The sequence below is a fragment of the Cetorhinus maximus genome, chromosome 1, assembly GCF_964194155.1.
Source record: "Cetorhinus maximus chromosome 1, sCetMax3.hap1.1, whole genome shotgun sequence".
NCBI lineage: Eukaryota > Metazoa > Chordata > Chondrichthyes > Lamniformes > Cetorhinidae > Cetorhinus > Cetorhinus maximus.
The window spans coordinates 158,568,378-158,593,999 of record NC_135879.1 but is presented as its reverse complement, the minus strand read 5'-3'; the positions used below and the strand labels follow the sequence as shown (position 1 = coordinate 158,593,999).

The 25,622-nt window shown below is 42.8% G+C and overlaps 2 protein-coding genes across 6 annotated transcripts in view; one reads left to right on the top strand and one right to left on the bottom strand.

The window, feature by feature from the left end:
- The window catches only part of trim23 (tripartite motif containing 23), a 270,598-nt gene that overhangs the window by 113,090 nt on the left and 131,886 nt on the right, over positions 1–25,622 (bottom strand). The window lies entirely within an intron of this gene.
- Positions 1–25,622, top strand: part of trappc13 (trafficking protein particle complex subunit 13) — an 84,504-nt gene that overhangs the window by 57,019 nt on the left and 1,863 nt on the right. For 3 of the 5 annotated variants that reach the window (XM_078548809.1, XM_078548789.1, XM_078548826.1), the window contains 4 exons: positions 1,889–2,022; positions 16,222–16,420; positions 18,121–18,221; positions 24,357–24,507. In XM_078548809.1, coding sequence (XP_078404935.1) covers positions 1,889–2,022; positions 16,222–16,420; positions 18,121–18,221; positions 24,357–24,507 — 585 coding nt within the window. The remainder of the gene's footprint in view (positions 1–1,888; positions 2,023–16,221; positions 16,421–18,120; positions 18,222–24,356; positions 24,508–25,622) is intronic. The other 2 variants (XM_078548818.1, XM_078548798.1) reach the window with 1 other exon arrangement.

Genomic DNA, 25,622 nt, shown 5'->3' with positions numbered 1-25,622 from the left:
TTGCCCATGAACCAAGTGGCTTGCCACACCATTTTAAGAGGGCTGTTAATAGTCAATCACATTTCTGTGGATCTGGAGTCGCATGTAAGCCAGACCAGTTAAGGATGGCAGATTCCTTCCCTAAAGGACATTTTGTCACTGAGTTTCCACTGATTTCCCACCATTGATGTTAAGCTGACTGACATGTAATTTCCTGATTTGTTCCTCTTCCCATTCTTGAATTGTGATATAACAACCGCCCAGTCCTTGGACTACTCCTTTCTCCAATAGGGATTGAAAGATTATGACCAATGCCTCTGCTATTTCTACTGTTTTTCTTATTATTCTGTCCATTAACTTCTCATTTAGTATAACCTTCACAGGATCTGCTTTCTTTGTAAAGATAGATGCAATGTACTCATTTAACACTTCAGCTGTGTCCTGTGCATCTACATGAAGTTGTTGCTTTGGGTCTTTAACAGGTTCAACCTTTTCCCTAGCTAACCTCATGTTTTGTATGTTTAGAAAATGTTTTGGAACTTAATTTAATATTGCCTGTTAACCTTCTTTTGTAACAACTCTTTGCCTCCCGTACTAATTTTTTTAATTCCCACCGTTACCTTCCATACTCTTCCTGATTATTAATTGAATCTTGCTTCTGACAGTTGTTGAATCATAAAATTTTATACCCTAGGAGGCTGTTCAGACCATTTATGCTTGTGGCGACTCTAATTGAACACTCCATTTAGACTCACTTCAAGTGCACAGTAAAGCCCAATGTCTGAAATCCCAACTGGAGAACAGTGTCCTTTCTTGCCCATGTGTTTTTTTTTAGTTTTTCACTTTACATATTTTTTTCACTGACGTAGCACAGATTTGCATTGAGTTGGCAAAGCTTTGTTAGTTTTCCATTACAGATGTGAATGCTTCACATGCTCCTTTTGAATGCATCAATTGAACTTGCCTCCAGCACACTCGGGCAGAGTATTCCAGACCTTAACCACTCAGTGTGGTGATGTTTTTCCTCATGTAACTACTTCTTTTACTAATTACTTGAAACCTGTGCCCTCTGTTCTTGATCCTTTCACGAGTGGGAATGGTTTCTCTCTATCTACTCTGTCCAGACCCCTCATAATTTTGAATGCATTTGTCAGATCTCCTCTCAGCTGCCTTTTCTCTAAGGAAAACTGTCCTAACTTCTTCAATCTATTTGATCTGTAATTGATTTGATCAATCTAATATGTAACCTATGCCATATTCTAGACGTAGAGCAAATCATGGATTAAACTGTTGACAAAATGGAGAAGGATTTCACTGCATATCATTTTTCTCCCTTAGAAGAAAATTGGGAAAGAAAACTTGGCTGATTCACAAATCAACATACTTTCAGTAGGCTGTATCTCAGTAAAAATACCAATGCTAGTTACAATTGTCAAAACAAATAGAGATAAACTTAAATAACCTTTGTTAGCATAACTGCCTCCCCATAAGCTTCAACTGTTTTATTTTTCTTGGTTTACTGTAACTTAGCATGTCATCTCTCACAATTTTAAGAGTGGCTAGTGTTCACTATATTAGATCTACTCCTTTTTAAATTTGCCTTTGAAAGGGGGAAGATTAACTGATGTGCATGGCTCTTCATGGTCAGTCCAAACTAATGTTTAATACCCCAGTTACTTGTAATGTGTTTAAAAAAAAATGCACTTTAGTAAATTTATCCCAAATCCATTGTGATAACTAAATTAATAAACTAATATGGAAGTGAGTAATATACTACTTGGAATAATGCTTCTGCTTTTGTGCATTGATTATCTGCCCTGTGATTGAGGCATGAACTAATCATAATATTTGGCTGAATTCTTAGAGGAACCAAGATGATTTGTTTAGAAAATATTCTTTTCCCCCACAGACGGATGAAGTCTTTCTTGAAGCTCAGATACAGAATATCACAACTACCCCAATGTACATGGAAAAGGTTTCCCTTGAGCCATCCATAATGTATAATGTAACCGAACTGAATACCGTCAATAGTGGAGGGAACGGGTGAGGAGAAAATGTTCAATTTACAGCTGTGCTTTGTTGGGCTGTTTTTTTTTTAAATGTTCCCTCACACCCTGTGCTATTTGTGTAACTTTTACTAATTATGTTGAATTTTGATTTGAAAAATTCAACGCCCTTTTCTCCATATTTCTTTAACATGTTCTGCTTTAGCTTTTTTGGTGACTGCTCCCTTTCTCCAGAAACACTCAGTGTATACCGGTTTTTCTCCTCTTTTAATTAGACAGCAATCTCTGTGCAGTAAACTAATATATACAAAGAAAAGTGATGTTCCACCTTTAAGTTGGAAAAATTTTTGAGACTGCCTGAATCTTTTTGGAACTTGCAGCCATAAGACTACAAAGTGAGTATCTTGAGACTCCATGATTTAAGTTTTTTTTTAAATTCGGCACTCTTGGCTCTTCTGAGTTGTGATGGCAAGAAGTGGGAGGAAGATATTTTCAGATACTTGCCAATATTTTGTATAACACCTCAAAACAAATTTCAATAAAATAGATTTAATTTGGTGATTCCCAATTATGGTGAGCAACATCAGCTCGATGTAAAATATTCCATTTCGAAATTGAGTGTCTAGTAAGACCATTTTGATCTTGGCTGATATTCTCTCTTCCTGGATCGTTCACTCTGGAGAAAGGTGATCTATGGTATTGTAAATTACATTGCAGTGATACTGGAGTATTCATATTTGAAAGGAAGTGCCTTTAAAACCCAAGTCAAGGAACTTGCATGTTATGTTCAAATGACTGACACAGCACACAAAAGACTATTCTGGCTTTAAGAAACCATTTCTAGTTCATACGTTTAGACAAATCCAAAATGTGCTCCGTCTAAAGAATAGTGCTTTTAATCAGCTTAAAAGGGGCGTTATTCAGGGACCTGTGCATCTAATTATAAATGCATTTTCCTTGGCAATGAGTGTTATTCTTGCTTTGGGATGATTTGCTACAAATGTTCATTCTGTGATATTGGTTTATACCACAATATAGGAGATTCATTTCTACTACATTAGGGTTGCAGGATCTTGTGTGACCAGGTCAGATAGCTCCAACACTATTCTAATTGTTGGACATATTCTGCAGTTTAGGTAAATTGCAATAACCCTCAGTCTTCTCTTCATATTCTATTAAGAAGGGGCAGATTATTTTTTTAATTCATTCATGGGATGTGGGCATCATTAGGTAGGCCAGCATTTATTGCCCATCCGTAATTGCCCTTGAGAAGGTGGTGGTGAGCTGCCTTCTTGAACTGCTGCAGTCCACGTGGTATGGGTACACCCACAGTGATGTTAGGAAGGGAGTCCCAGGATTTTGACTCAGCGACAGCAATATATTTTCAAGTCAGGATGGTGAGTAGCTTAGAGGGCAACTTGCAGGTGGTGGTGTTCCCATGTGCCTGCTGCCCTTATCCTTCTAGATGATAGTGGTCGTGGGTTTGGAAGGTGCTCTCTAAGGAGCCTTGGTGAGTTTCTGCAGTGTGTCTTGCAGACAGTACACACTGCTGCCACTGTGCAGCGGTGGTGGTGGAGGGAGTGAATTTTTGTGGATAGGGTACCAATCAAGCAGGCGGCTTTGTCATGGATGGTGTCAAGTTTCGAGTATTGTTGGAGCCGCACTCATCCAGGCAAGTGGAGCATATTCCATCGCACTCCTGATTTATGCCTCGAAGGCAGGTTTTGGGGAGTCAGGAGATGAGTTACTTGCCGCAGAATTCCTTGCCTCTGACCTGCTCTTGAGCCACAGTATTTATATGGCTAGTCTAGTTCAGTTTCTGGTCCATGGTAACCCGCAGGATGTTGATAATGGGGGATTCGTTGATGGTAATGCCATTGAATGTCAAGGGGCGTTGGTTAGATTCCCTCTTGTTAGCAATGGTCAATGTCTGGCACTTGTGTGGTGCATACGTTACATGCCACTTATCAGCCCAAGCCTGAATGTTGACCAGGTCTTGCTGCATTTGGGCATGGACCGTTTCAGTAACTGAGGAGTTGGAAATGGTGCTGAGCGTTTTGTAATCATCAGCGAACATCGCCATTTCTGACCTTATGATGGGAGGAAGGTCATTGATGAAACAGCTGAAGATGATTGGTCCTACTACACTACCCTGAGGAACTCCTGCAGTGATGTCCTGGAACTGAGATGATTGACCTCCAAAAACCACAAACATCTTCCTTTGTGCTAGGCATTGCTCCAATCAGGCGAGAGTTTTCCCCCTGATTCCCATTGACTCCAGTTTTGCCAGGGATCCTTGATATTACACTCGATCAAATGCTGCCTTGATGTCAATTCACCTCACTTCGAGAGTTCAACTCTTTTGCCGATGTTTGAACCAAGGCTGTAATGAGGTCAGGAGCTGAGTGGCCCCAGCGGAACCCAACTGAATGTCAGTGAGCAGGTTATTGCTAATCAAGTGCCGTTTGATAGCACTGTTGATGATCCCTTCCATTACTTTACTGAATCTGGATAATAGACTGATAGGGCAGTAATTGGTCGGGCTGGATCTGTCCAGTACCCGGTAGATGCCAGTGCTGTACTGGAACAGCTTGGCTAGGGGCATGGTAAGTTCTGGAGCACCAATCTTCAGTTGCCGGAATATTTTCAGGGCCCATAGCCTTTGCAGTTTTTCTTTTATTCATTTACGGGATGTGGGCGTCGCTGGCTGGGCCAGCATTTATTGCCCAACCCTAATTGCCCTTGAGAAGTGGTGGTGAGCGGCCTTCTTGAACTGCAGTCCCTGTTGTGTAGGTACAGCCACAATGCTGTTAGGGAGGGAGTTCCAGTAATTAATGCCTTCAGCTGGTTCTTGATATCACGTGGAGTGGATCAGATTGGCTGAGGGCTAGCATCGATGACGTTGGGGACCTCTAGAGCAGGCCGAGATGGATCATCCACTCGGCACTCCTGGCTGAAGATTGTTGCACATGCTTCAGTCTTATCTTCTGCACTGACGTGCTAAACTTCCCCACCATTGATGATGGAGATATTTGTGGAGCCGCCTCCTCCAGTGAGTTGCTTAATTGTTCACCACCATTCACGATTGGATGTGGCAGGACTACAGATCTTGGATCTGATCCGTTGGTTGTGGAATCGCATAGCTCTGTCTATCACTTGCTGTTTGGCATGCAAGTAGTCCTGTGTTGTAGTTTAACCAGGTTGACACCTCATTTTTTGGTATATCTGCTGCTTCTGGCATGCCCTCCTGCACTCTTCATTGAACTAGGGTTCATCCCCTGGCTTGGTGGTAATGGTAGAGTTGGGGATATGCCGGTCCATGAGGTTACAGATTGTGTTTGAGTACAATTCTGCAGCTGCTGATGGCCCACAGCGCCTCATGGATTCCCAGTCTTGAGTTGCTAGATCTGTTCAAAATTTATCCTATTTATCATGGTGGTAGCGCCACGCAACACGATGGAGGGTTTCCTCAATGTGAAGACGGGACTTCGTCTCCACAAAGGCTGTGCGGTGGTCACTCCTACTGATATTGCCATGGACAGATGCATCTGCGGCAGGCAGGTTGGTGAGGATGAGGTAAGTATGTTTTCCCTCTTGGTTCCCTCACCACCTGCTGCAGACCCAGTCTAGCAGCTATGTCCTTTAGGACTCAGCCAGCTCGGCCTGTAGTGGTGCTACCGAGCCATTCTTGGTGACAGACATTGAAGTCCCCACCCAGAGTACATTCTGCACCTTTATCACCCTCAGTGCTTCCTCCAAGTGGTGTTCAACGTAAAAGAGAACATCAAGACGTGCTAACTATTGTAGGCCCAATATTGTCGGTAACATAGTGGACAAATTACAAGTGAAGGATTGCTTTTGGGAAATATTGCATAAATATTGGGCTGTACACAGTATAATGAAACATTTTCCAATATAGTTTCATTTAAAAATTAGAACACATTTATGAATTTCTATGAAATATTACAATGCAGTCTGGAATCATTTATATCATATTGCATGAAATAAATATCTCCAGAAAACAAGTAACAGTTTATGAAAGCCACAGAACTGAGTTTGAAAGAACTGCCATAGAGTGTATGCGCCAACTGGTTATGTGTGTGTGCCTTTTGAGGATATGATCTGCAGACCTGTGAGATTGAAGTCAAATCTTCACATTCCGTTTTGGATCACATTGTGTTGAATTTCGTGCGTAGTTTGAAGTCCTATGAAATTTGAGTGTCTGGGAATATCCCTGATTTGTGGCTCAGACTATGTAGAGGTAATGGTTCTTGAGGCTAAAGATTTGCACACACTTTGCCCTAGTACATGGTATCCAGCAAATTTGCAAAATTAATAAATAGCACAACTTCAGTAAGAGGTGCGCGAGGAGACAGGCGACTAAGCCGAGTGAGTAGCGAATTAGGCTCACCTGGTAAGCTCTGCTAAGTTCTTTTTAGGTTTTAACTATAGATTAAGAATCAAGATCTGACATTATACTAACCTTCAAGTAAGTGAGGTTGGCTTAAGTGGAGAACCGCCTGGAGTGGCAATTATGTCAATCACCTGAAAGCAGTTGGTTCAAGTGGTGTTAACTACTGACACAGGAAGCCAAACTTGTTAGTGACTCATCAGAGGGTCTAAAAAAAGAGAGTGGTTTGAAAATCCTATCAGTAAGGGGCGCGTGAGCAGACAGGTGACTTCGCCAGAGTGGGACAGAGACTGGGTGCATAGCGAATTAGGTTCAAGTGGGAATTTGGTGCATGGGTTAAAGATGTGTTCTATACATAGGAATTATTCTGAGTTAAGTGAGTAATTAAATTAAGTTAACTAAATAACTTAAGTCCCAGTGGCAAGACAGGCATTATGTTGCTGCTGTGGAATGTGGGAGCTTTTGGACTCCAAGGCAATCCATGGCAAACAAGTCTGCAGAGAGCGTAAGCAGCTAGAGGAATTCCAGATCAGAATTATTGATCTGGAAGCCAAACTGCAGACACTGCGCAATATAAGGGAGGGGGAGAAATGACAGGACAGATTGTTTCAGAAGACGGTCACGTCTCTTAGAATAGGGTCGTCTGATTTGGTCAGCAGTAAGGGACAGGAGGATGTGACAATGAGTGAAGCAGGTAAAGGGACCAAGCAGACAGTAGTAGAGGGGCCTCAGACTTTGCAATTGTCAAAAAGATTTGAGGTGCTCGCAACCTGTATGGATGAAAGTGAGGTCTGCAAGGTAGATGATCAGGCTGGCCATGGCACAATGATACAGGAAGCCGGTCAAGTGAGGGGAGCAAACAGGAATGAGTGGTATTAGTGGGGGCGGTATAGTGAGGAGGATTGACACTGTCCTCTGCAGAACAGAGCAAGTGTCCGGACGGCTGTGTTGCCTGCCTGATGCCAGGGTTCGGGACATCTGCTCAGGGCTGGAGAAGAACTTGCAGTTGGAGACCGTAAGACACAGGAGCAGAAGTAGGCCATTCGGCCCATTGAGTCTGCTCCCCCATTCAGTGAGATCATGGCTGATCTGATAACCCTCAACTCCACTTTCCTGCCTTTTCCCCATAACCCTTGATTCACTTACTGATTAAAAACCTGTCTATCTCAACCTTGAATATACTTAACGACCCAGCCTCTACAGCCCCCTGCGGTAAAGAATTCCACAGATTCAGGAGGGGGAACGATGCAGTCGCCGTGGTCCACGTAGGTACTGTTATGATCCCATCTGAGGTTACCCCTGGACAAGTCTGATCCCAGGGTAGAACCCAGTTTGATGGATCCTAACTTTTAATTGTTTGTTTAGATATGTGGAGAGTAGCTATTGAACAGAGTCACAGGAGTCAACTGATGAACTTTTAACAAAAGAGTAAAACATTTATTTAACAAGAAAAGATAACTATATTACAGTGCTCTTTCACCCACAAGTATACCTTTACAGAGAGATACAGATTTGTAAGGATAATACAAGTTACAAAGGCTATCTTATACTCTAATGTTCACAGTAACTATACTGTAAGTCAGGCGACTGTGGTCAGGCACACCACACTGAAACCAAGCTGCCTCCATCAGATGCTGTGGACCTCTCAACTCTCCCAAACGTTTGTTACACCATGAACCAACCTGTCTCTCTGAACTCCGTCTTTCACACGAGGGTTTCCAATCCCCACTCTCCAAGAACTCACTTTGGAATCTTCTCCCAAACCAACGCTTCTCTCAGATGTCTTCCGCAAGGGTTCACCTCCAGGGTTTTGAACTCTCCTTCTGATGTTCCCCTTCCCTGGGTCACCAAGCACAGTCATGCTGTCTTCCACGCACTCTCTCTCTCTCTCTCCGACTCAGCCGTCAACAGTACCACTGCTTCACATGCCCATAGCAAGAGTTACAGACCTTCAGTTGTCTCTTTGGACCTTCTTGCCTCTTCTCAAGTGTTTATCTCTTTAAGCTTTAAACTTGAAGCTTGGAGCCTTTCTCTGCCCCTCACTCTTAACTTGATTTTACAGGACCTTTTCTCGGGTTCTAGAAGGGACTTTCTCCTGTTCCACTCCCACAAATGGATTTTGGGGTCTTTCTTTTAGCTCAGGACTGGCTGTCTGTCTGTGCTGCTCCAGTCTCTTCTGGCAGCTACCTTCAACCAACTTTGGTTTGGGACTGGCTATCTGTCTCTTCTAGGCTCCTTCCCTGGCAGCTATCTTCGAAACCAGCTGAACTCCAACAGCTTCCAAACAAACTACTGTTTCTAGCTTTTCTGTGTGTGTCTGTGGGAAGGACCTGCCACCCTGGACCCCTGTTTCTAGACAACAGCACTTTCATTTTTCTACTCTTGTTTGCTTAACTTAGCCTACAGTCGTAAAACTCTCATTAGGAATGCAAGCACCTTTTAAAGTGAAACTAAACTCAATTTGACTAGTCCATCTGGACTTGTCAGCCTGCAGCCCCAACAATTTGCTCTACACCATTTTCCCTGGTGATTGTAGTTTTCTCAAGTTCCTCCCTGCCTGCCATTTCCTGATTTACGGCTATTTCTGGGATGTTACTTGTGGCCTCAAGTGAAGACCGAAGCAAAACACCTGTTTGATTCATCCGCCATCTCCCTACCTTCCATTATCAATTCCCCAGACGTAATTTCTATCAGACCAACACTTAGTTTGTTAATTCTTTTCTTATTTAAGTATCTATAGAAACTCTTGATATCCATCTTTATATTATTAGCTATCTTTACTCTAATTTTCCCCTCCATATTATTTATCTTGTCATTCTTTGCTGCTCTTTATACTGTTTCCAATCTTCTAATCTGCCATCTATCTTTTCGTAATGATATGCTTTTTCTTTAAGTTTGATACTATCTTTAACTTTTTTAGTTAACCGCAGATGGTAGGCTCTCTCCTTGGGATTTTTCTTTCTCATTGGAATGTATCTATTCTGTGTATTCTGAAATATCCCTTTAAATGTCTGCCACTGAACTTCTATTGACCTATCCCTTAACCTTATTTGCCAGTTCAATTTTGCTAGCTCTGCTTTCATGCCCTCATAATTGCCCTTATATAAGTTTAAAATACTAGTCTTGGACACATACATTTCTTCCTTAAACTGAATGTAAAATTCAATCATATAACTGCTACCTAGGGGTGCCTTCATTATGAGGTTATCGATTAATCCTGTCTTGTTGCTCAATACTGGGTGAAGTATAGCCTGCTCTCTGGTTGGCTCCAGAATATGCTGCTGGAAGAAACTATCCCAAAAACATTCTATGAACTCCTCATTTAGGCTACTTTTGCCCATCTGACTTTTCTGTAGAATATGTAGATTAAAATCCCCCGCGATTATTGCTGTACCTTTCTGAGAAGCTCGCATTATCTCTTCTTTTATACTCTGCCCTACTGTGTAGTTACAGTTAGGCGGCCTGTACATCAACCCACAAGTGACTTCTTGCACTTATCATTTCTTATCTCAACCCAAACCACTTCTACATCCTGGTTTCCCAAACTTAGGCCATCCCCCTCTAATGTGCTAATACTATCCTTAATTAACAGAGCCACCCCTCCACCCTTTTTCCTAACTTCCTATCCTTCTTAAATGTCATGTACCCTTCAATATTCAGGTCCCAATCTGTCATCCTGTAGCCATGCCTCTGTAATGGCTATCAGATCATATTTATTTCGATTTGTGCTATCAGTTCATCTGCTTTGTTTTGAATGCTACGTTTGTTTAGATACAGAGCCTTTAGTTTTGTCCTTTTATTATTTTTGTAGCATCTAGCCTTATCTGTTGATTTACTCTGGATTTGTACTATTTGTCCCTTCCTGTCACGGCCTGTTTAATCATTTCCTAAATTAATGCCTTTCTCCCTTGCCTTGTCTATGCTCTTCCCAAATTTGATCCCGTATCCCCACTATTCAGTATACAACCCTCTCTACTTCCCTGGGGCTGGTGACTTGTTAAGACACCAGCCACAGCATGGTTCAGGTGCAGACTGAATGGTAGAAATCCCACTTTCCCCAATACTGGTGCCAGGACCCCACAAACCCGAACCTACTTGTCCCACACCAGTCTTTGAGTCACCATTCATTTCTCTAATCTTATTTGTCCTATGCCAAGCTGCATGTGGCTCAGGAAACAATCCAGAAATTATTACCTTTTGAGGTTCTGATTAACTTGGTGCCTAGCTCCTCATACTCATTATGCAGAGCTTCCTTCCTCATCCTGCTTATGTCGTTGGTACCGACATGGACCACGGCCACTGGATCCTCCCCCTCCCACTGCAAGTTCCTCTCCAGCCCTGAGCAGATGTCTCGAACCCTGGCACCAGGCAGGCAATACAGCCACAGAATCACACAGTAGAGAAGAGGCCCTCCGGCCCCTCGAGTCTGCACTGACACCTGGACTCTCACTCTTTGCTACAGAGAACAGTGTCAATCCCCCTCACTAGACACTACGTTCCTTTTTTGCTCCCTGCACTTGAATGGCTTCCTGTGCCACAGTGCTATGGTCAGTTTGCTCATCCACCCTGCAGACCCTGCTCTCATCCAAATAAGCTGAGAAATCCTCAAACCTATTGGACAATTGCAGAGGTTCACACGCCTGCTCTCCTGCCCTCTGGGTTCCCTTACCTGCTTCACTTGTAGTCACACCCTCCTGTCCCTGACCACTGACCAAATCAGAAGACCCAATCCAAATTGGTGTGACTGCATCCAGGTAACTTTCCCCCTCCCTGATGTGTTGCAGAGTCTGCAGCTCAGCCTCCAGCCCAGTGACTCTTAAGATGAAGTTCCTCAAGCCATAAACGCTTACTACAGACATGTTTGCCCTGGATCACAATGTTATCCAGGAGCTCCCTCATGCTACAGCCTTGACACCTCACCTGTCCTGCCATCCTTGATGTGTTTTAAATAATTACTTAATCATATTAATCACTTATTTATGTTGCTTTCTTATATATTTTATTAACTTTACCATCAATTTATGCACTATTTTAAAACTTAGAGCAGAACTTACCAACTTACCAGATACTCACTGAACAGCTAGCTCCTTTTCCTGTGGTAGAGCAAGAACCAAATCTTATGGGGTGAGAAAGATAGAAAGCAGAAATGCCTTCCCACCACCCCTCCCCGAACTCCACTTCTCACCAAACTCCAAGTCTTCACTCAGTTACCTCCGCTGCACTCCACTTGACTTGGCTGCACCACAGAAGCCTGAATTTATAGTAAGCTAAAGTGGGGCTACAGTAACCAGATTCAACCTGTAAGCTAATTAACTACTCAGCCCCTACAACTGAGCGTGAGTTTACCCTGTCTAAAATGCAAGAAATAAATAACTTAGCCCGCTTACACAGTTACTGCTAATTACAGGCGAGATTAGATTTAAGAGCAAAATTTAAGAACACAATTGACACTTAAAAACTTCCCCTCTCACCACACTCCCAAGTTTTTACTCAGCTCAGCTGCACTCTTTGCCACGTAATCTGACAGGATTAATTAATGACCTCGGATTGAAGGCACCTCTAGGTAGCAGCGATAACAATATAATTGAATTTTACATCCAGTTTGAAAGGGAGAAGAGTGGGTTGAAGGCATGTATTTTAGACTTAAATAGGGGCAACTATATAGGCATGAAAGCTGAGCTAGCTGAAGTGAACTGGGGATAGATCAATGGAGAAGCAGTGGCAGATGCTTAAGGGGATATTTCAGAATACTCTGAATATGTATATTCCAACCAAACTGAAAAAATTGTAACAGGAGGACCACCATCTGTGGTTTATTAAAGAAGTTAAGGAAAGCATATAACTGTGCAAAGACCTGTGGCAGGTCAGATGATTGGTCAGAATATAAAGAGTGCCAGAGAATGACTAAAAGGTTAATCAGGAGAAATAAATTAGAGTATAACAGGAAGCCAGCTAAAAATGTAAAAACAGATAGTAAGAGTTTCTACAGTTATTTAAAAGGAAAAGAATAAGAAGTGAGTGTTGGTCCTGTAGAGAGTGACACTTGGGAGTTAATAGTAGATAATAAGGAAATGGAAAATGAAATGGGCAAACATTTTGCTTTTGTCCTCATTATAGAGGATATAAAAAGCATCCAGTAATAGCTGTAAATCAAGAGTTGGAAGGGAGAGGGGAACTTGGTGAAATTACAATCACTACAGAAGTGGTGCTGAGCAAACTGATAGAGCTGCAAGCTGACAAGTCTCTAGAGCCTGATGGTCTTCATCCTAGGGCCTTAAAAGAGGTGACTAATGATGTAGTAGATGTGTTGGTGTAAATTTTCCAAAATTTGCTAGATTCTGGAAAGATTCCTGGAAAGTATTCAAGAAGGGAGGGAGGCAGAAAACAGGAAACTATAGGCAAATTTGCTTGACGTCTGTCGTGAGGAAGGTGTTAGAATCGATCATCAAGGAGACGATAGCTGGGCATTGAGAGAAACTCAAGGTAATCAGGAAAAGTTAGCAGAGTTTTGTGAAAGGCAAATCATGTTTAACCAATTTATTGGAGTTCTTTGAAGGAGGAGTATGTACAGTGGATTGAGGGGAGGCTGTAGACGTACTGTACTTGGATTTCCAGGAAGCATTTGATAAGTTTTTTAAAAATTCATTTATGGGATGTGGGCTTCACTGGCGGGCCCAGCATTTATTGCCCATCCCTAGTTGCCCTTGCGAAGGTGATGGTGAGCTGCCGCCTTGAACCGCTGCAGTCCATGTGGTATAGGTATGCACATAGTACTGTTAGGAAGGGAGTTCCAGGATTTTGACCCAGTGACAGTGAAGGAACGGCGATATATTTCCAAATTAGGATGGTGAGTGACTTGGAGGGAACTTCCAGTTGGTGGTGTTCCCATCTATCTGCTGCCCTTGTCCTTCTAGAAAGTAGTGGCCGTGGGTTTGGAAGGTGCTGTCGAAGGAGCCTTGGTGAATTCCTGCAGTGCATCTTGTAGATGGTACACACTGCTGCTACTGTGCATCGGTGGTGGAGGGAGTGAATGTTTGTGGATGTGGTGCCAATCAAGCGGGCTGCTTTGCCCTGGATGGTATCAAGCTTCTTGAGTGTTGTGGGAGCTGCACTCATCCAGGCAAGTGGGGTGTATTTCATCACACTCCTGACTTGTACCTTGTAGATTGTGGACAGGCTTTGGGGAGTCACAAGGTGCGTTACTTGTCATAGGATTCCTAGCCTCTGACCTGCTCTTGTAGTCACAGCATTTATATGGCTAGCCCAGTTCAGTTTCTGCTCAGTTGTTACATCCAGAATGTTGATAGTGGGGAATTCAGTGATGGTAATGCCATTGAACATACGGGGGCGATGGTTGGATTCTCTCTTGTTGGAGATGGTCATTGCCTGACACTTGTGTGGCATGAATGTTACTTGCCACTTGTCAGCCCAAGCCTGGATATTGTCCAGGTCTTGCTGCATTTGGACATGGACTGCTTCAGCATCTGAGTCGTCGCAAATAGTGCTGAACATTGTGCAATTATCAGCGAACATCCCCACTCCTGACCTTACGTTGGAAGGAAGGTCATTGATGAAACACCTGAAGATGGTTGGATCAAGGACACTACCCTGAAGAACTCCTGCAGTGATGTCCTGGAGCTGAGGTGACTGACCTCCAACAACCACAACCATCTTCCTTTGTGCTAGGCATGACCCTGACCAGCAGAGAGTTTTCTTCCTGATTCCCATTGACTTCAGCTTTGCTAGGGCTCCTTGATACCACACTCGGCCAAATGCAGCCTTTATGTCAAGGGCAGTCACTCTCAGCTCACCTCGAGGGTTCAGCTCTTGTGCTTGAACCAAGGCTGTAATGAGGCCAGGAGCTGGGTGGCCCTGGTGGAACCCAAACCTGGCGTCAGTGAGCAGGTTATTGCTAAGTAAGTGCTGCTTGATAGCACTATTGATGACCCCTTCCATTACTTTACTGATGATCGAGAGTAGGCGGATGGGGTGGTAATTGGCTGGGTTGGATTTGTCCTGCTTTTTGTGTACAGGATATACCTGGGCAATTTTCCACATAGCTGGATAGATGCCGGTGTTGTAGCTGCACTGGGACAGCTTGGCTAGGGGCACAGCAAGTTCTGGAGCACAAGTCTTCAGTACTATTGCTGGAATATTGTCTAAAGCCTTTACACTATCCAGTGCCTTCAGCCATTTTTTGATATCGCGTGGAGTAAATTGAATTGGCTGAAGACTGGCATCTGTGGTGCTGGGGACCTCTGGAGGAGGCCGAGATGGATCATCCACTCGGCACTTCTGGCTGAAGATTGTAGCAAATGCTTCAGCCTTATCTTTTGCACTGATGTGCTGGGCTCCTCTATCATTGAGGATGGAGATGTTTGTGGAGCCACTTCCTCCTGTGAGTTGTTCAGTAGTTCATCACCATTCACGACTGGATGTGGCAGGACTGCAGATCTTAGATTTGATCCGTTGGTTCTGGGATCGCTTAGCTCTGTCTATCACTTGCTGCTTATGCTGTTTGACACACAAGCAGTCCTGTGTTGTAGCTTCAGGTTGACCCCTCATTTTTAGGTATGCCTGGTGCTGCTCCTGGCATGCCCTCCTGCACTCTTCATTGAAGCAGGGCTGACCCCCTGGCTTGATGGTAATGATAGAGTTGGGGATATGCTGGGCCATGAGGTTACAGATTGTGGTTGTGTACAATTCTGCTGCTGCTGATGGCCCACAGTGCCTCATAGATGCCCAGTCTTGAGTTGCTAGATCTGTTCGAAATTTCTCCCATTTAGCATGGTGGTAGTGCCACAACACGATGGAGGTCATTTTCAATATGAAGTGGTGCTTTGTCTCCAGAAGCACTCTGCGGTGGTTACTGCTTCCAATACTGTCATGAACAGATGCATCCATGGTAGGCAGGCTGGTGAGGATGGGGTCAAGTATGTTTTTGCCTCTTGTTGGTTCCCTCACCACCTGCCGCAGACCCAGTCGAGCAGCTGTGGTAGAGCTACCGAGCCACTCTTGGTGCAAAGGCTATCGGCTCTTATAATATTCCGGCAATAGTACTGAAGACTTGTGCTCCAGAACTTGCTGCGCCCCTAGCCAAGCTACAACACTGGCAACTAACCAGCAATGTGGAAAATTGCCCAGGTATGCCCTGTATGCAAAAAGCAGGACAAATCCATCCTGGTCAATTACCACCCCATCAGTCTGCTGGTTGGAGTCATACCTAGGAAGTCCCTCCCTAACAGAACTGTGGTTGTACTTGCACCACATGGACTGCAGCGATTCAAGAAGGCAACTCACCACCACCATCCCAAGGCAATTAGGGGTGGGCAAAAAATGCTGGTCTAGCTGGCGATGCCCGCATCCCATGAACGAATAAAAAAAAAGTCTAGAAAATGGAATATTGGAAGAACTTTTATTAAATGCATGAAACAGTCACTTATTCTGAGTGCAACAGCAATAAATAACAAGCTGTTTTGTGTAAAATAACACTCCAAATGGATTAGGTTACACTGACTCTTTAAATATTGAAAAATGTGACTTGCCATTATCATATTCTAAATTCTACTCAGATGAGGACCAAGGATCAGCCTACATGCATTTGATGTGAATCTATACAAGTACATGAAAGGGAAAAGCATAGGACATGTTAATATGGTGAAATGAAGCAAGGTGGGAAAAGGCTTGTATGGAGTTTAAACACTGGCATAGGCCTGTCAAGCTGATGGCCTCTTTCTATGCTATAAAATTCTATAGAATTATTTCAGCTTGTTTATGAAGATAAGCAAGTCAATGAAAAAATGCATTAATTTCTGTTCTGTTCAGGTATTCCACATTTGGGAAAATGACCTACTTACAGCCTATGGACACACGACAGTATCTGTATTGTCTCAAGCCTAAACCCGAATTTGCAGAGAAAGCTGGGGTCATCAAGGGAGTCACAGTTATTGGAAAATTGGACATAGTTTGGAAAACAAACTTGGGTGAAAGAGGACGGCTGCAAACAAGTCAGTTGCAACGAATGGTTAGTAGATGTGCACAATTTAGTTTTCTCCAAAATAATGCATTTAGTTAAAATTCCATAATATGAAAGCTTGTGGTATAAAGTTCTGTGCAGTTAGTGCTTGCTCAGGCTGTGTGCTCATCGGTGGAACTTAGAAAATTTCAATATGTGGTCCATTGTACTGAATGTCATACCTTTATCTGGGTGTTGTATTAAAAGTGTTGTTATACTTTTTCATCATAACTTGATTTATTGGTGGAATATCTGCAATATGTTATGTCACGCTCACACTATATACTCGCAAGCATATTAAGACAATGGACGTTTTTAACTTAAAATAAAAGAACAGCATGGCATATGGACAGTTTACCTTGACCCAAGATGGCCGCTGAGAGTCCGATGACCTTCTTTGATTTCTGCATAAAGGACTAATTCGTATCTCTGAACAATGCTTTCAGAAAGTTCATAAAATGTAAATGACTGTGGGTGGAGTGCCCACTCTTAAAAAACATTCACAATGTGAAACTACTTGTGAATTCACACCTGTTCACTGGATATTTTCCAAAACTCAAAATCAATAGCCCTCCCGGATGCAGTATCTATAAGCTCAACCTTTAAAGGTGCAGAGAAATTAGTTTATCACAAGCAGGTGTCCGCATTAAAATCCCGTTGTGTAGCAATGACTTCTAATTTCAAAGCAGTTATGTGGGCAATGGAGGCATTGATCCTGGAGGTCACATGGCCGAAACTGACTTCAGATCACAGAATTCTTTTTGATCCAAGAACCAAAGAGACAAATTAGCCTGGAAACCAACAGGACAAGCGGGGCAATTCCTCCAGTCAGAACTGCAGAACCCTGCCTAAGGCACAACCCAGGCCTGCAATGTATGCTTCCTTAAAGGACTGTTCACCCCTGTGATTTGCTTCTTGTATTCTGTTAATAACCAAGCTGCATGCTTTGCTCTCCAAAATCCATCTTTACCTCTGTGTGTTTGTGTGCACGAGGGAGTGTTTTGCATTGCATTTACATTTCTGCATGTTGTGTGAATAAACATCATCCTTTCCTTTAATTTAAACTTAAACTGAATACCTTCATGTTTAATGCTAAAAATCACAACCCGAAAAAGGTTTAAAACACGTTTTGTTGTGGACAACCGAGACGTGAGGATAAAGGGGAGAAGTCATCCCACCATCTCTCTTCACTGTCCATAACAGTTACTCTACATTTATGTATTTTATTTCCTCTGTCTGCTGAAAAATGGTGATCTGAGGGGCAGTTCCATGGTTGCAGAACAGCCTCCAGTACCTTATCCATTCTTGATATGTGACCCCGAACAGAGTTTTGGTCTGTTCAGCCATGACACTGTCAGATGTGACTGAACATGTCCATACTTTGTGACGTTCAGCCGGGATGACTGGAGAACATTCCGAAGTTTCTCCCTCACCAAGTCTTGCCTATGTTTAGCTAGCACAAAAATAGTGTCCTATACTTTAAACTACATCTGAGAATCCAAAGAGATTGGGATCTTTATGACGATAGAATGCTGCCTCCAGGAACATGTGTAGCCTAAGGAAGTTCTCTTTTGAAGATTTGTAATTCTTGGTACAGATGCAGAATTTAAATTTTTTTTCTGATCTTTCTTTCAGAAGGATAATAAAGCAAATTTTAATTTTTCCTGTTTGAAGTGTCAGCAATGTTTCTCATATGGGTTTTATTTCAGGCTCCTGGATATGGTGACGTAAGACTTTCCTTGGAGATGATCCCAGATACTGTAAATCTTGAAGAACCTTTTGAAGTTACATGTAAAATAACTAATTGCAGGTAATAGTAAGACTGCTAATGAATGCAATGTGTAACTTTGTATGGAATTTACTTTATCAAAGGGAAAGTATTTTTGTTTGAATTGTTGAATCCAAGAGTTAGAGGGGATATGAGGAAAATCTTTTTTACCCAGAGAATAGTGGGGGTCTGGAATTCACTGCCTAAATTAGTGGTTGAGGCTGAAATGCACAACTCATTTAAAAAGCACCTGGATCTGCACCTGAAGCACTGTAACCTGCAACACTATGGACCAAATGCTGGAAGGTAGGATTAAAAATGAGCAGCTACTTTTTTCTCTTTTCTTTGGCCGGCACAGACACTATGGTCTGAAAGGTCTCTTTCTGCACCATAACTTTTCTATGGTTCAATGAGCCCCCTCTGCCAGCTAAAAAAATCAAAGCAAAGTTAAAAGTTGAAAATTTTTAATAGACTATGCTTGAATTTCAGTTTCCCCTCCCTATAGAGATATATCCTTTCTCTGGTATCCACATTCAACAGAGAGTGATTTCCTATGGACGTCTTTGTTGAACAGCTCTACAGCTGACATCAGCTGAGTGGCTTCCTGCTGAGTGCTGACCTGGAATCATATGCCCTCTACAGGAAAGTGAAATCTCAAAATATCCTATCTATAGGATAGGCATTCTTGAAATTAATATTTACACCTGCTCTCATTTTTCCTTTAATTTAGTGGTTAAATTTATTAGGTGATGGATGAAAGCCATACAATTCTATTGCAGCTGTTTTGTGAATCAGGGAGAGATCTGATATAAGTATATAGTATTTCCCCCATCCGAAATTTTAAAATAAATATCTTGTAAATAAAATTGCTTTTTCCATTTATCTTGGTTCCCATGGATGCCCAGCATCTGAATCTTTTGTTTCAGGGGTGGAATAGGATGATAGGTATGCAAAATATATTGATGGTGCTGTTTGTATGCTATCTCTGTTTGGTGTAAAATATGATGCGATAGACCTCATTGATGCAGATGCAGAAATAGATGCACCTTCTTTGCTTGTCATGACAAACATAGTGGCCCAGATCTTCTGGTCTCCAGATGGTCATACCCTGGAAGAAATAGTACTGATATCTGAAGTCCTACAGACACTGAGTGTGATAGGATCTCACTGCTCTCTTCATTCTGCTGTAGATATTTCAAATTTGTTGAGCTGATGTTCCCAGATAGTGAGATTGCTGCTTGTTTTCAGTGTGGAGAGAACATCAGCATGCAGGGATCCCCAGCATGTTTGCCTTCATGAGTCAGCGGCAACTCCATTGGATGGGTCATGGGAAATGAATGGATGATGGTCACATCCCCAAAGACACGCTCTATCTCGAACTTGCTATTGGCACAAGACCAGCAGGTCGTTCATAACTGCGATACAAGGATGTCTGCAAGCGAGACCTCAAGTTGACCAGGATCAGAGTCGATGCCTGGGACTCACTGCTGATCGGAGTGCTTGGAGACATGCAGTCAGGAAGGGTGTGGACAAAGCAGAGGACAAAAGACAGTACCAGATGGTGAAAAAGAGAGCCCGCCAGAAGGAAAAACATCAGTTGGCCTCTGGCCAACTGTATTCATTGGTGCCAGCTGTGGAAGGGCGTGCCACAACAGATGTTCAATGCAGAAATGACATACACCCAGTGCAGCCAATTGTCTCCTGAGACAGATGGATGCCTAATCCTGTTATGGAGAGAATGAAACTGCTTATTTGGCAATGTACAATTTAGGCCCGTACTTCAGCTCATAACTTTTTTAATGAGTTTACCTTTCAGTAAACCGTATGTTCTTCTCTTTGATGAAAGCTTGAACAAATCTTTGCAAATAAAGCAACTTGGCATTCATGCTAGATTCTGGGATGGAAGTGTAGAAAAGGCTAGATATTTGTCTTCTGATTTCATAGACCATGCTACTACAGATGATCTTCACGAGGCTTGTACCTGTCATACACGAGTCTGGCACAAGTGATTTGTCACAGCTATCAGTGGATGGGCCCAAATTAAATGGGCAAGTTTATGACCTCTTATGGTGCAGATGTGAAGAAGTAGAAGACAGAGAAGAAGCGGTTGAATGTAGAAAAAGCACCCATTAGTTATCCCATGGTCCACATGTCAGCCTGGTTGAACCCAGCACTCATTGTATCTCAGCCAGTGAACTGCAAGGCAAGACATGTTTGCAGTTGCTTTGGATGCAGGCCATGTTGTTGTTAATCACTGTGACATTGAAAGAGTCCCCATTCAGTTTGTCTTTCAGCAAGGAAACAGACAGGTTAGATACCTTAAACATTTGAGTTGGAAGGAGAGCCAAAATACAAGCATTTGTGGGCTGTAATAAAGTAGCTCCTTTCCCTGTCACATGGCCAGGCATTAGAGTGGATTCTTGAGAACAGAGAGTTGCTAATAGAAAACCAAAAAGGAAGATGACTTGTTTCAAGGAGACTAATTAAAGACCATATTAGAGATGTGGGAGGTGTCTGCAATGGAGTAAGCATGATGAACTTTTAATATCAGCTGGTGGTGCCAGGCAGTGCTATAGAACCCACCTGGAAGAAGAAGCAGCCAAGAAAAAGGAAACCCAAAGAGGACAAAAAAAGGAAGGAATTGGAGAGGGAAGTGCAAAGCTGGAAAAAAAAAAGCATCAAATAGACACATATCAAAGCACTGCAGCATGATGCATCTCCCAAAGTAGGGGATGTACAGTTGGGACGGACTTCACCTGAACCATGCTGGGACCAGTGTTTTTGTGAGCGTATAACTAGGGTGGTGGAGAAGGCTTTAAACTAAACAGTGGGGTAAGGGGTCATGCAAGAGGAGATGTGGTAAATCAAGGGGAAACAATGAGGTAATAGAGCAGAGGAGCGATTTGGGTAATGATAACCAGGATGTGGCAGGAAGGGACGATTACAAACTTAAGAGTGCACCAGCAGAAAATATTAGTGAGTGCCAAAATGGTAAAAAGACAGCATTAAATACTGTGTATCTGAATGCGCATAGCATTCGTAACAAAATAGATGAATTGCTAGCACAGATAGAAATAAATATGTATGATCTGATAACCATTTCAGAGACATGGTTGCAGGATGAACAAGGCTGGGACCTAAATATTGAAGCGTATTTGACATAGAAGATAGGAAGTTTGGAAAAGGTGGTGAGATAGCTCTTTAAATTAAGGATGACGTTAGTACAGTAGTGAGAGATGACCTTGGCTCGAAAGAGCAAGATGGAGAATCAGTTTGGGTAGAGATAAGAAATACTAAAGGTAAGAGGAGTAGTTTATAGGCCCCCTAACAATAGTTACATTGTACGACAGGGTATACGGGAAGAAATAAATGGGGCGCGTAAGAAAGTTACCACAATAATCATGGGTTACTTTAATCTACATGTAGATAAGGCAAAACAAAAACAGGATTACCTGGAAAAACCCAGCAGGTCTGGCAGCATCGGTGGAGAAGAAATCAGTTAACATTTCGAGCCTTCACGACCCTTCGGCAGAACTGAAGCATAGTTAGGAGAAAGGAGAAATATAAGCTGGTTTAAGGTGGGGGGGCCCCCCGCCCCCCCACCTTAAACCAGCTTATATTTCTCCTTTCTCCTAACTATGCTTCAGTTCTGCCGAAGGGTCGTGAAGGCTCGAAACGTTAACTGATTTCTTCTCCACCGATGCTGCCAGACCTGCTGGGTTTTTCCAGGTAATTCTGTTTTTGTTTTGGATTTCCAGCATCCGCAGTAGCTTTTAGCTTTTTGTTTTTATCTCTGTAGATAAGGCAAATCAGATTGGCAAAGGTAGCTTGAAACATAAGTGTGTGTATTCGGGACAGTTCTTTAGAGCAGCAAGTTCTGGAGCCAACCACGGAGCAGCTATTCTGGACCTGGTGATGAGCAATGAGACAGGATTAATCAATGACCTCAGTAAAGTAGCCTCTAGGTAACAGTGACCATAACATAATAGAATTTCATGTTCAGTTTGTAAGGAAGAAGTGGGAGCCTAAGACTAATGTTTTAAACCTGAATAAAAGTAATAATGAGTATGAAAGCAGATCGAATAAAACTGAATTAGGAAATGAGTTTGGGAAATGTGGGAAAATGTGAACTTGTCCACTTTGGCTGGAAGAATAGAAAAGCAGTATAATTAAATGGAGAGAGTTGGAGAACTCGGTGGTGCAGAGGGACCTGGGTGTCCTGCTACATGAATCTCAAAGTTAGTATGCACATACAGCAAGTGATTAGGAAGGCAAATGGTATGTTGCCATTTATTGCAAGGGGTATGGAATATAAAAAAAAGTAGGAAGTTTTACTACAGCTGCACAGGGCCTTGGGGAGACCACATCTGGAATACTGTGTACAGATCTGGTCTCATTATTTGGAAAAAGAAATAGGGCTGGATTTTCAGCTCGGCGTACAGGTGTGTGCCTGACACGCACAAGCATGAAATAGCACGTGAGGACGTTGGGCGAGCATCCCAAAGTCATCGCGCACTTGTGCGATATTTCGGTCAGTGGGCGCACGTGGGAGTCGGCAGCTCACCTGGCGACAATTAAGCCCACTAATAAATTAATTAAACTGAATTTTTTTCTGCCTGTCTAGCCTTATGGTTGGCAGGCGGGCAAAAAGGCCAAGCGGCTTTGGATTTTTGAGGAAACCTCATCCACGGGTGAGATGAGGTTTCCGATGTTAATTAAAAATAAAATAAAAATTTTAATCTCATTTTTAACATGCCCCTGCTCACGTGACAGAGTCACATGAGGGAACATGTTTACCTTAATTTTAAAACCTTTATTTTGAATGTTAGAAGTCTTCAGCTCCCTGAGGCAGCTCTCTGCCTTCAGGGAGCTTTCACTGCCTGCTCCTCCGCACCTGCACCAGTCACTCTCCTCCATCCCCACCCCCCTAACCCAGGCACCGCTGAACGCTTCAACAAGCGATTCTCGCTGACTGGTTGTTAATTGGCCAGCCAACGTGAAATCGCGGTCGAGGCCCAATCGCGGGCGCGGACTGTTGTGCAGCCGCTCCCGGTCCCCCCCACCCACCGTGCTGCACCCACCCTACGAGGGTAAAACCCTCCCCCATAATTGCGTTAGAAGCAGTACAGCGAAGGTTCAATCGACTCATTTCTGGGATGAGGGGCTTATCATACTAAAAGGTTGAACAGCTTGGGCCAACACCCATTGGAGTCCATGGGGCACAGATTTGAGAGGATATGACAAACAACTGTTTTAGCCATCCACTGCCAGACCAGGCTAGACCACATGAAGCACTGTTGGGTCCTGTTCTCATCTGCTAAATCTGCTCACTCTTCCTGGATCATCCTGGAAAGCAGATGCAACCTCAGCTTTTCTCTACTACAAATCATATTAAACTCCTCTCCTCTGTCTGCTGCAACCTCACCCCAACAATAAATGCCAGGATCTCATGGACGACTTTGTCATTAAGATTGAGATCATCCGATCAGTTGCCTCTGCCACATCCTTCCCTTCCAGTAGCCCATTTGGCCAAACCTCCTCTTAGGTTCCACACTGCCTTAACCCTGAACTCTCAGCTTTCTCCAGTATCTCTCCTAAGTCTCTTCATGCCCTCTCCAAGCTCATCTTTCCCACAAGACCCGCCTACTCCCTTGACCCTATTTCCAATAAACAAGTGTTCTCCCTCTCTCCTTCAGATCTGCTGGCATCACCATCACCTCAAATATAAACAACCCTTGACTTACCATCCTTGTAAACTACTGCCCCATCTCCAACCTCCCTTTCCTCTCCAAAGTTCTTGAATGTGTTGTTACCTCCCAAGCCTATGGCCATGTTTTCTGGAACTCCATGTTCAGATTCCTCCAATCAGGTTTCTGCCCTGACACAGTACTGAAGCAGCTCTTATCACAATCACAAATGATATCCTACATGAACTGCATACTAGATGACAACTTGTATATAAGTTACCTTGTGTAACATCTTTACTATGAAAATGCTTCATTTCACAGAATTCCTGGGTTTTAGCATATTCATGCTTTAGATTCAGTAGCATTGTTGTACTGATAAAAGGCTCAGGCTGACCACTGTCATGTGAAAATGACTCAGATCTTTATTTTTATGTAGCAAAATTTCTGTGATAGTGTACTAAGCCGTCTCATTCAGTTTTTCTTTCTCTAGCAGTGAGAGGACAATGGATCTGGTGCTTGAAATGTGCAATACAAATGCAATCCACTGGTGTGGCATTTCAGGAAGACAGCTAGGAAAATTGAGTCCAAATTCTTCTCTACATCTTGCACTCAAGCTATTGGCCTCCTTACAAGGTTTACAGGTAAATTCTATGATTGAAAAGAGCTGCCAAAGAGGGGGAATTTATTTTATGAAATAGCTTTGATAAATTTGCTTTCGATTTTGCTCCAAACTCAGCTACCCAGTCATCCCTCTCCCTGGCAACAGTCTGAGATTAAGTCAGCCTGTTCACGACCTTGGTGTCACATTTGATCCTGAGATGACCTTCTATCCTCATAATCGTACCATCGCTAAGACTGCCTATTCCCATCTTTATAACATATCCTGACTTTGCCCCTGTCTCAGCTCACCTGCTGCTGAAACCCTCATTCCGTGTCCTCTAGACTCAATTATTCCAAAGCATTCCTGATAATCTACCATGTTCTACCCTCCATAAATTTGAGGTCATCCAAAACTCTGCTACCCAATCATCCCTATGCTCGTTGACCTACATTGGCTCCTGGTCAAGCAATGTTTTGATTTTAAAATTCTCATCCTTGGTTTCAAATCCCTCCATGGCTTTGCCCCACCCTATGTCTGTAATCTCCTCCAGCCCCTCAACCCTCTGCAATATCTGCACTCCTCTAAGTCTGTCCTCCTGTGCATTCCTAATTTTAATTGCTCCACTATTGGTGGTCATGCCTTTAATTGCCTCGACACCAGTCTTTGAATACCATCCCTACACATGTCCATCTCTCCACCTCGCTTTCCTCCTTTAAGACGCTCCTTAAAACCTATTTCTTTGACCAAGCTTTTGGTCATCTGACCTAATATCTCTTAATGTGGTTCAGTTTTGTACTTTGTTTTAAAATGCTCCTGTGAAGCACCTTAAGATACTTCATTATGTTAAAGGTTTATATTATTTGTTGTTGTATTTTGGATGTTAAAATTAGGCTTTACTCAAAATTGTCAACAGTTGGGAAGAATATACATTGTATCTGCTCATCACAATTTCCTTCCATTCATTTTAATAAAAAATGGTGGGCTCGCAAATGTACATGGGGTAAACCTCAGCTTCAGTGTGTAAGGGGTGAAGTTTATTCTGTTTTCAGAAACAATTTAATTGCTCATTGTATAACCAGTTCTATTAATGTACTCATGGCTTTTTGGATCAGTTTCATTAAATGATGTCAGCAATGAAAATTACTAAAGCTAATT